Source organism: Zea mays, chromosome 3, assembly GCF_902167145.1.
Source record: "Zea mays cultivar B73 chromosome 3, Zm-B73-REFERENCE-NAM-5.0, whole genome shotgun sequence".
Lineage (NCBI taxonomy): Eukaryota > Viridiplantae > Streptophyta > Magnoliopsida > Poales > Poaceae > Zea > Zea mays.
Window position 1 is genome coordinate 172,301,378 of NC_050098.1, and position 10,873 is coordinate 172,312,250.

Consider the following 10,873-nt stretch of genomic DNA (forward strand, 5'->3'; position numbering starts at 1 on the left):
ATTTCTTAAAATTAGCGCGATCTTCAACCATCTTGTCAATTTCTTAAAATTAGCAGCTACACGTGGGGCTGCAAGGGCACCTGCTAACTTCGGAGTTACAACAGCCTTTGTTTTTTTCTCTATGCCTTTTCTTTCGTCCTTTTTATTATTTTTCGAAAATTAAATTATATTTAATAGTGCATATAAGTACTTTTTTAAAAAAGAACTATTTTTTATTATTTTAACAAGGTTTAAAGAAAATAGTCTTAGCATTTATATCTTCAAATTGAGTTTTTTTTCTTAAAAAACATTATATGATTGATTTATTACTATTGATTATATATTATAAATATTAGTGTTTGTATATATTGGGTTGAATTTGAGATTGAGGTTCGTGCCAGGGCGCTATGGTATAACTTGGCTGTCAAATATGCAATTCCAACATTTGAATCCTCCATGGGAGAGGCAAGAGGAAAGGGCAACCCAAAAGACGATGCAAATGAAGGTAACATTTGTAGGCGTCGTAGCTTGGTTTTGCTTCACGAGCACAACAAGCCATCCATCTATGATCTATCCCGCTCCCTCCATCCGCAAGCAAAAGCTAATCGATCTTCCCATGATCTCCTTCAATTGCTACTAATAAACTACTCCTATAATAGAATCAGTTACCTCAGTTGCTCGTATAGGGCATGTTCTCCAAGCTACTCCGTCCCCAGTCCCCACCATTTCAAATTGCAAATAAAACTGCAATCTCGCAGCGGCTGATGGATTAGCAAGCAGGACAAGAGACTGAGATCCATCCTCCAGACACGCGCACGCCAAGGATCGCATTCGCCAAGCAACGTCGGGTCGGCGGCGCGGGGGCGATGGAGACGCGGCGGCCGCGGCGCGGCTGGAACAAACGCTTCGTCCTCCCGCTCGCGCTCCTCTGCCTCGCCGTGCTGCTCCCCGGCGCGCTGCTCCCGCCGTCCGCCTCGGCGTCGTCTTCGTCGCCGGCCGCGGGAGGTGGCAGCAGGAAACGCCGGTGGGTTGGGTTTGACTACTATGTACTGGCGCTGCAGTGGCCGGGCACCATCTGCCGCGAGACCAGCAACTGCTGCGACACCAATGGCTGCTGCCGGTACCGTCTCGCTTGTCCTCTACTATTATCTTCGCATTGTCACCGCTGGAACTAGATTGAGCGAGCTCATTTGGTATAATTTCTCTGCAGATCACAGCCTCTCAAGTGGTTCACGATTCGTAAGCCCTCTCAAATCAATTTCTTTTTTTACCCATTTGGATGCTGCACTGGATGAATTGTATACGATACTGCACTGGATGAATTGTATACGATACTGCACTGGATGCACTGTCTACGATACTGCACTGAATGCATCGTTTATGACCTATGAGTTTGTTCGTTTCAAAAATGACCTACGAGTTTGATTTGTTTTATGCTGATGAAGAAAAAACAGCTAGTGTATACATGAATAGCACATGATTTTCCAAGCTTTTAAATTCATATTAGTAAGGACTACAGAATTATCTCTTATATAATGAAATTGGCGCCTTAAAACATCACTAAATAAATTCCACGCCAACTATTGATCTGTTGTTGACTTGGAAACGGTAGAAGTATGAATTCTTGAGCAGGAACAGTGAGCAGCCCCCAAATATTTTACCGCCTGATTTGTTGTTTCAACAAGCTGGTTTGGTTGCCATCATACATAAACTGGTGTCCAACTTCTTGACATTGAAATGAAATGTGTCGGTGCTCCATTGCAACTGTAAACCATGCCAAGTTTATGTATTGCACAGTTGCACTTTGGCCCCAAAGTAATAGATAGGCTAAGACAGTTGCATCCAAGTCTGTTAGCCATTTCATGACCTTTGTTCTGTCTGAACAGATGGTCTTTGGCCACAGTATAACTATGGGGGCTGGCCATCATGCTGCAGACCAACCAGATTCAACATAAATAAGGTGTCAGTCTCAAACTTTCTTCAGAATGAGATGTCTGAACCACTGCAAGTATGTCATGTCAGTGTGATTTTTTTTATATGTTGCAGATCTTAATGTTGATGCCGATACTCGAGAAGTATTGGCCGTCCTTGTACTGTGGTTCTTCTTCAACCTGCTTTGGTGGAAGGGGGCCATTTTGGGTGCATGAGGTGACTGGGGATTTTTGAGATTTGGTTACAGGGAATAACGCATATGCTAAGTGCTGACCCTATTATTTCTTTTGTTTTGTGTGCATGTGCTGGTGGTTTACCGGATCTTGTTCAGTGGGGTATGCAGTTTCTGAACTTGCTGGGCACGAATAACGTTCTGTTCTGTTACCTCTTAATTGGGTCGAGGAATCTGTTTATGTTTTGCTGTGTAGCAGTGGATGCAGTTTTTGCAGATATACTCCTAAGAATCTAATGTTAAGATAACCCATTTACTCTTTTCTGGCAGAAACTCATGGGACCTGTGCTTACCCTGAAATACAGGATGAATATGACTACTTCTCCACAGCACTGTATCTCTACAGCAAATACAATGTTACGGTTAGTCATCCACGCCTCTCCGCACGATGTACTTATTGCACAAGTCATGAGAGATTATTAGCATTTTGTCTTACAGAAAGCTCTGAGAAAAGCACGTATCCGGCCTACAAGCGGCAGAAAATACGCCGTTGGCCATATTGTTGCCGTCATTGAATATGCGTTTGGGGCAATGCCGTCACTCGTCTGTAAGAACGGCTCAGTTCAAGAACTCAGGCTCTGCTTCCACAAGGATTATCAGGTAGGTAGTTTGTATCAGTCATGTCAGCTTCATAGCTTCTGAATCTCCGAATCAGCCAAATCAGTTGGCGCTGGAAACTAACTGAACTTATGCCACAGCTCGTCTAAAAAACAAAACTCATGCTGCTAAGTAGGATAAGTTTAATAAGAGTTCAGCTTGTGATTAGGAGTGGAGCAGGCTCTAATTTCTGGAATAACTAAGAAAGGGGCCATCAGGCTCTAAGCTGTGGAGATAGACACACGATTGCTCCGAGCCCATGTAACTTGGTTGATGAGTTGATCTGCATCTCTTGGCAGCCTCGTGATTGCACGCTTGAGGCCGGCTCTGCACCGAACGGCAGAAGCTACTGCCCTCGCTACATCACGTTCCCGTCGTACAAACCGTCCGGTGAGTTTCTGTTTTCTATTACTGCCGTTGTGTGAATGGAATCAGTGCAGGATGCACAGCCGCACCGCACAGGGGAAGAGAATTGAGTCCAGATTTGTCATGGCTTTGCCGCTGCACTACTCTGATCGGACACTGTGATTGCGATTGCAGTGGTGGCCAATACTACGGAGGGGATCAACAACCAATCCAATGGCGAGGTTCCGAGCTACATGCGTACGTCTGACTCTGAGTAGCGTCCAGGACTCCAGGTTCTGTGGGCCTCTGCCGAGCCGAGTTTGTATCAAATATCAATAGAGCGAGACGCCACGGCGTGCTTGCAAAATTACCGGCCCGGTATGGTCCTGTATAATTCTTTCATTCACAGTATCGAATGACTGGCCACCGCGCACCGGGATTTGGAAATGAAATGTGAATGTTAATGTATATTATATTCACTTGACTGTACCAGATTCGTGCACAGGATAGTTTGACAACTTCGTTTTTTTCCAAATTATTCTCATTTCCTTACGGCCCTGTTTGGATCATTGGAATTTAATTTGATTCTAATAATAATAATTTAGACACATCAATTAAGCTAATACAGTTTTATGTAAAATATATTTATATACTATTATTAATAAAATATCAGAGATATTTATGTACTACATTTTTACTATAGAGTAGTTAGTCTAAAAGCGTATTATAAATTGTAGAGTATAAATATATTCTACTTATACATAAAATTATTTTTTCCTCTACTCCATGAATTTGAGATAGACTATCTCTAAACTTTGAAAATTGGTGGAATATCAAATTTCAAACTAAATAGATTACTTTATTAAATAAATTCCAATTTCTACTAAATAAATGGATCTAAACGCTCTGTAAAGGAAAATAAACTGACTTTTCTTGAAAAATAAAAATACCTTCGTAAAATAGCGTTCCCAAGCTAGGGCTCGTGTCTCATACTTTTTCTCCGCGAGGAGTTGAGAGTCTGCTTGCGTTGTTCCTGGTTGCGTGTCACTTTTCAGTTCTGGTCTTATCGCTGCACGCATCTCGTTTGCGGTTAGTTGGCTTGGCTAGTTGCTTCGTCGCATCGCAACCGGCTACGGCCGATGCTGATGGCCAAGGATATTCCGTATCAAACCCATGTGCGAGTGCGAGGCCAAGGATATTCCGCGCTATCTTCTTCAGTTCTTCCATTCCGTTGAGATAATCACGATACGCAACAAAAAAAAGTTTTTTAGCAGCTAATAAGGGGCAAAAAGGAAAACAAAATTAGAGGTGGTCCCCGATACGGCAGCGCGGGGCCCCACTTGCAGCGAGACGGCCGTTTCCTAGCCCCTCCGAGCCACCACCGTTGGCGTTGATACAGCCCCCCCACCTGGCCTCATCGCCCCGAAGAGTTGTGGTACAGTTGTACTGAGCTGAGCTGCCGGAGGCAGAATAGGAGAGGCAGGCGATGACGATGGCGACGAAGGCGGCGTGCGTGCTGGCGGTGTGGGTGCTCGTCGCATCGGGCCTGTCCGACCTGGGCTCAGCGCGCGCGCCCCTGGGCAGCAAGCCGCAGCGGGAGTTCGACTACTTCGCGCTCTCCCTCCAGTGGCCCGGCACCATCTGCGCCTCCACCCGCCACTGCTGCGCCACCAACGGCTGCTGCCGGTACGTGCTCCGCGCTGTGCCGCGCCGCCGACCGGTGGCTCCCTTCCCCTATCTTATCCTCCCGTCCAAACGCCGAGAGCTCGCCGCTCGCCCCGTAGATCAGTTTTCTGCTATCCGATTTCGTTTTGGTCGATGCGAGACCTCACGCCCTTTTTTTTTTGTCTCTCCTGTCCTGCCCCGCGTACAGCTCGGAGCCTCTCCAGACGTTCACGATCCGTAAGTGCTCGGCCTTTCGATTTCTGTTCATATGTTCCGTCAGGTGAATACGGGATCGGTTTCGTCTGAATTTCGCGACTGTTGCCGCTCGAGCAGACGGGCTATGGCCGGACTACGACGACGGGACCTGGCCGTCGTGCTGCCGCCGCACCCAATTCGAGATGGACAAGGTGACTGCCTGACCCACGGCCTCACAGCGGGTTGCTTTCGCTTCCGTTTGGTCCTCCTGTCGCGTTTGGTTCTGTGGACGAGTTCTCAACAACCGTGCTGATTTATGGTTTCGTGCCATCATCTGGTGGTGTAGATATTGCCACTGAAGGAGGTGCTTGACAAGTACTGGCCGTCCCTCTACTGCTCCAAATCTGGAACATGCTTCAGCGGCAAGGGACTCTTCTGGGCTCACGAGGTGCAGTAGTAACATCCGAATTCAGAACTAGATTCGTCCATTGTGCTATTTAACTCCGAAAGGCTACATTATGCCTCAGTTTGAACCTCTTTGCTGTTTCCTTTTCATGTTGTCTTTGTCTTACGGGGTGACGTTTTCTGCTCAATTCGCCTGTTGCTCATCTTCAGTGGGGTAATGTTCTTTGTTTTCAATGACTTTTACTTGCAAAATAGTCTGACATTATGCTTTGCGCAGACGTTTCTGATAATTGCATGACTGGCATACCCTTAACATGGAGTTTCATTTTTCAGAGAAACATGGAACCTGCTCTGCCCCTGTGGTTCAGGATGAATTACAGTATTTCACCCTTGCCCTTGACCTCTACTTCAAGTATAACGTTACGGTTAGTACCTAGGTCTTTGACAGATCAGTCATACCGTAGCATTGGTTTCTTGGGTAGCCTATAGCACCTTCATCTTACCAGCATGGTTTTGAGAAAGTGGTGCCTAGTGCCTACACAATCAGAAAACCAGCATGGAGCTTTGTGCTTTCTCTATCATAAATTTGAATCGCTTGGGCTGCAGGAAATGCTGTCAAGTGGATGGATACAGGTTTCAAATGGTAAGGAATATGCACTGAGCGATGTCATCGATACCATCAAACATGCTTTTGGGGGATCACCACAAATTGTTTGCAAGAGGGGTTCAATCGAAGAACTTAGGTTATGCTTCGACAAAGAATTGAAGGTGAGTTTCCCATTTTTTTTCACTTGAACAACTCCCTGCAGTTTGTTGCTATGAAACATTACAGCCATGAGTAGAACCAACGACGATTATGTAGACAGATTACCACCAAAGCAGCAACAACAACAACAACAACAACAACAAAGCCTTTTTGTCCCAAGCACGTTGGGGTAGGCTAGAGATGAAACCCCGTATGAAAACCTCGGAGCTCAACCCCCAAAGAACAGAAAAGGGAAACAAAGGCAAAGGAGAACCGAAAACAACGAAACGGGGAAACACATAAAAGAGATAAAACCCACAAGAACCAGCAAGATCTAAAATGGGCACAAGGAAAGGTCAAACGATTAAGGAGGAAAAGCGAAACTATAAATCAGGGTTCTGGCACGTGAATTGCACACTTCCACCCCTTCCTATCTGCGGCGAGCTCTTTATCAATATTCCACTCCTTCAGGTCTCTCTTCACAGCCTCTGTCCACGTCAAAGTTGGCCGACCTCTACCTCTCTTCACATTCTCGGGACGCCTAATTATTCTGATATGCACTGGTGCCTCTTCAGGTCTTCGTTGGATATGTCCAAACCATCTCAAGCGATGTTGCATAAGCTTCTCCTCAATTGGCGCCACTCCTACTCTCTCTCGTATATCATCATTCCGGACTCGATCTCTCCTTGTGTGGCCACATACCCAGCGCAACATACGCATCTCTGCCACACTTAGTTGTTGGACATGTCGTCTTTTAGTGGGCCAACATTCTGCTCCATACAACATAGTCGGTCGGATTGCTGTCCTGTAGAATTTGCCTTTTAGTTTGTGTGGCACCCGGGGGTCGCATAAGACACCCGCAGCTTGTCGCCACTTCAACCATCCAGCTTTAATTCTATGACTGACATCCTCATCGATGTATCCCTCCTTCTGAAGCATTGATCCTAAGTAACGAAAAATGTCTTTCTTGGGTACCACTTGCCCATCAAGACTAACATCGCCATCCTCATACCCCATGGCACTGAAATCACACTTCATATACTCTGTTTTAGACCTACTAAGCCTAAAACCTTTTGCTTCCAGCGTCTGCCTCCACAATTCCAACTTTTGAGAAACACCACTCCTACTCTCCTCAATAAGTACCACATCATCGGCAAAAAGCATACACCACGGTAAAACTCCTTGTATGTCCCTTGTGACCTCATCTATCACCAAAGCGAAAAGATAAGGGCTCAAAGCCGACCCTTGATGTAGTCCTATGTTAATTGGAAAGTCATCGGTGTCTCCATCACTTGTTCGGACACTTGTCACAACATTAGTGTACATATCTTTAATAAGATTAATGTACTTTGTTGCTACTTTGTGTTTTTCCAAGGCCCACCACATTACACTCCTAGGTACTTTGTCATAAGCCTTCTCAAAGCATATCTGGTAATATTGTTCCTACAGTACCAACATTTTATTTGCTAAAGTTTGAATGTTTCTGAGGAATTTTACATCCTATGTATATATGCTGAACGGTCGCTCTGAGTCCTGTGAAAACAAAACTTGATAACGATACCAATGTCCAATACTTTGTTTGGTTACTGCTTCATTGCATTTGGGCTTGCAAGCTGTTCTTTACTAGCTTCTTCTGGTCGCGTCGCATAGATTTCACTTTTGAATATTTCTCTGAACACTTCTGACCCTGAAATCGGAAACTTATATTTATTTCCAAAATTCAAATGGCACATATTGCAAGCAATGCTCATTTCAAATTATGCTTCCAGCCTCGTGATTGCCTTACCACTTCTTTGGCGAATGGAAGTGTATCAAAAAGCAAGCACTGCCCGCGGTACATCACCTTGCCAACGTATGATCCCCTTGGTAAGTCAGCTCAATAAAAGCATCTAAATCTTGCATCACTTACCGCTCAAACCGTGTCCGTGTATATGCTGATCCTACATCTCTTGACATGATTTCAGTGCTTGCCAATTCAACTGTAGAGATCATGACACAGTTCGATGAATTTGAGGTGCCTGCAGCTCTTTATACAGCCTAAAATGCAATTGTTGCAATAGCAGAAGGTGCTCGCGTGAGCACCTAGAACCAGGCACATTTATCCTGGGATATTCAATCATTTGTACATGTACACTTGAAAGAGAACTGACATCTTTTCAACCTGAAAATTTATAAGCTTTATGTAACCGTGAAGGTCGGATATTGCACATGTAATTCGCTAAATCAAAACTGTATCTTGAGGTAGAATTTTCAAGTAGTAATAATAGAGATATAAGAAACTTATCGCCCATCATGTCTGTCATTAATCATGATTCATGGATTAGCCGATTAGGAAGAACGGCCGAACTCCCAGGAACCGCAGGTAATGCAGATTCCCAAACCACAATACAGTTCATAGCTGGAAACGTGTAACAGAATACAGTTCATAATTGGAAGCGTGTAGCAGCTCATGTTAAATTTATGGAGTGTTTGGTTTGAGGAATGATGTAGTCCATCATCTTCTCACTCCTCACTTTTTTGTTTGGTTTGTGGAATGGAGTGAGTTAATCCATCACCATCTCATTCCTCGTAGTTAGTTGTTTAGTACTAATATGTGAAATGAGGTCATCCCACCAAATTTGAGGAATAGACTCATGATGCACCACTTTATTTTGGATAGAGTGATTCATCAAATCAAACACTTCATTATAGTAGCAGCAAATACTTTTGGTCCCGAGCAAATTAAGTTAGACTAAGATTAAAAGCGAACATAAACCGAAAAACATAGCTCCTATTCAATGCTAAATCTTGTTCCATAATTTCAAGTCTCATTTTATCGTCCCCTACTATAACTCGGTCTTGCCATGTCTCTCTTTTTATTACTATCAAACTTTATAATTTTACTGTACACAATCTCCGTTAGACATAATCAAACATTTTAAATGGTATTGAACAAGCTTTTCTTCGTCCGATCGTTCTAGACTCGCTCCCTTCTTATACGTCCCTAAATTCATCATATTTTTGCAACACTTATTTGTTGTTCATGACATCCTTTTAGTCTATTATTCTTTACTAAACAACAATAGTGGCTCTAATCGTTCTTATATAAAGCTTGTTTTTAGCTTGTAGTGGCTTGCATGTTAAATTCATAGCGACAATCTGTTAAATATATGTGTGCAACAAGCACAGTTGAAAAGAGTCACTTTCACGGTACAACATTGTGATAAAACATTCTCACTAACACATGTTCGTTGTCAACCTACAACAACGTGAGCCAAAGAGATTTATTCTAGATCTCATGCAGCGTTCAACAATCCCACTGAAAGGATTAAGGTGCTTGAAAGAGGGGTTTCTCTAAAAATTGTTGTACAAATTAAAATCTATCAAAAAGATTACTTCACCTTTTGTAGCTAGAAGTGTTTTTCTACCTTATGACTCAAAGTTTTACATCTTAAGTTCCAACCTTATTGAGCATAGCAATTACAGTAATATAAAAACTTGAATATAATTACACACTTATAAATGCTCAAAGTAAAGCGAGTTTTAAAATACCTTAATATTTTTTTGAGTTTCAGAGAGTCGACATTCTTCACTAGTCCTTGTTGTAGCACTCACGCAAATATATCACTACTTCTTGATCCGCGTATGGATCAAGTGCTCTCTATGTACGGGTTATTTGTCACTTGGCACAGTGAACCATCCATAGTCGTTATTCCTTTGAGTTGGATCACCCTCTCCATAATCTTTCGGGTGATCTCCAACTCCCTATCACCATCAAACCATTTAGATGATGTGGTTCCCCAAGAGTAACAAGCACAAACTCTTATTTAACCTATCTAAGGCTCATAAGAATGATGGATGCACACTTACTACTCTCAATATACTAATAAAATCACTAATCATGTGATTACTAACTTTCAAGTTCCTCATTACACAAAGGCTTCTCGCGCACCCTGAAGGGTTTTCAGATAATTAAATGGACAAGAGACCTCAAATGGATGAGGTGGAGGAGTATAAAATAGCCCCAAGTCAAGAAATTAGCCGTTGGCATTCCACTCATTTTTATGGGTTCACAGAATATGTTCGGTGCACATCAACTCTCTGCACCGCATACATCTAGTGCAATTCTAACGATTAGTTTTCAGAAAGTATGTATTACTGTATTGTTGTCTGATGCTTTGTTCAATGTCTCACTAGACACATCCAGTGAGCATATCATTAAGTGTACATTTTTGCATACTTTTGTGAGTACCCTATCTAGTGTCGTGTTCGTCGTCACACCAGACACGTCCAATGAATACCCAGTCTCTCACACTCGATTTGCAACCTCTCTAACTGCCATGTCTAGTATCATGTCTGGTAATATATGGCCTCAAACACTCATCTATATAGCTCTCAGGGTGTCATGTTCTGTGCACACCATACACGCAAGTGTTAAGCCCATTCTAAAAAGGGTTGACCCCTATCCGTTGGTACATATCTGGTGACCAGCGAACAAGTTCAATGCCTCTATTGCACCACTAACTATCTTTTTTTCTAATGCCTTTTGGTTGCGTTTGATTTTAAACTTCTCATGGGTCTTTCATAGAGTTATCTACCACTAGATTTCATAAATGTGTATCACCACTTAAATAAACTTAACTAGATCGAGCTAGCCATCCATATCCCATTTATAGTGTAACAAAAAATAAAGGTCCTATTGCTAAACTATGTATTCAAAGACTCATTGACACTTGGAACTAGTCGATTCTTAGCTTTTTTTTGCTTGTACTTAAAAATCGAGAATTGATTTTCATCAA

General features: G+C 43.0%; 2 protein-coding genes across 4 annotated transcripts; both read left to right on the forward strand.

Moving 5' to 3' along the window:
- The first annotated feature begins 446 nt into the window (after positions 1–446).
- Positions 447–3,620, forward strand: LOC100284088 (uncharacterized). Of its 3 annotated transcripts, none has more exons than XM_020549771.3 (9): positions 447–1,099; positions 1,190–1,218; positions 1,866–1,939; positions 2,026–2,127; positions 2,243–2,246; positions 2,414–2,505; positions 2,567–2,743; positions 3,040–3,130; positions 3,281–3,587. In XM_020549771.3, exons 1-9 carry the CDS (start codon positions 846–848, stop codon positions 3,361–3,363), a joined length of 906 nt encoding a protein of 301 aa, XP_020405360.1. In that variant the 5' UTR covers positions 447–845; the 3' UTR covers positions 3,364–3,587. The 3 variants fall into 3 exon arrangements, with proteins under 3 accessions (XP_020405360.1, XP_020405361.1, NP_001150458.2); NM_001156986.2 differs by having other exon boundaries at positions 652–1,099; positions 2,582–2,743; positions 3,281–3,537; XM_020549772.3 differs by lacking the exons at positions 1,866–1,939; positions 2,026–2,127; positions 2,243–2,246 and having other exon boundaries at positions 453–1,099; positions 3,281–3,620.
- Positions 3,621–4,503: 883 nt separating this feature from the next.
- On the forward strand, positions 4,504–8,385 carry LOC100192701 (uncharacterized). The gene is made up of 9 exons (NM_001137904.3): positions 4,504–4,771; positions 4,959–4,987; positions 5,084–5,157; positions 5,292–5,393; positions 5,561–5,564; positions 5,684–5,775; positions 5,957–6,118; positions 7,865–7,961; positions 8,060–8,385. The coding sequence occupies exons 1-9, from the start codon at positions 4,572–4,574 to the stop codon at positions 8,134–8,136; spliced, it is 837 nt and encodes a 278-aa protein (NP_001131376.1). The 5' UTR covers positions 4,504–4,571; the 3' UTR covers positions 8,137–8,385.
- The last annotated feature ends 2,488 nt before the right edge of the window (positions 8,386–10,873 follow it).

Excerpts from the sequence above, each read along its gene's own strand:
- LOC100284088 (XM_020549771.3), top strand. The coding sequence starts at position 846 with ATGGAGACGCGGCGGCCGCGGCGCGGCTGGAACAAACGCTTCGTCCTC. Across the intron at positions 2,744-3,039 it reads GCTTCCACAAGGATTATCAG|CCTCGTGATTGCACGCTTGA; the intron begins GTAGGTAGTTTG and ends ATCTCTTGGCAG. Across the intron at positions 3,131-3,280 it reads CCCGTCGTACAAACCGTCCG|TGGTGGCCAATACTACGGAG; the intron begins GTGAGTTTCTGT and ends TTGCGATTGCAG.
- LOC100192701 (NM_001137904.3), top strand. The coding sequence starts at position 4,572 with ATGACGATGGCGACGAAGGCGGCGTGCGTGCTGGCGGTGTGGGTGCTC. Across the intron at positions 5,776-5,956 it reads ACTTCAAGTATAACGTTACG|GAAATGCTGTCAAGTGGATG; the intron begins GTTAGTACCTAG and ends CTTGGGCTGCAG. Across the intron at positions 7,962-8,059 it reads GCCAACGTATGATCCCCTTG|TGCTTGCCAATTCAACTGTA; the intron begins GTAAGTCAGCTC and ends ACATGATTTCAG.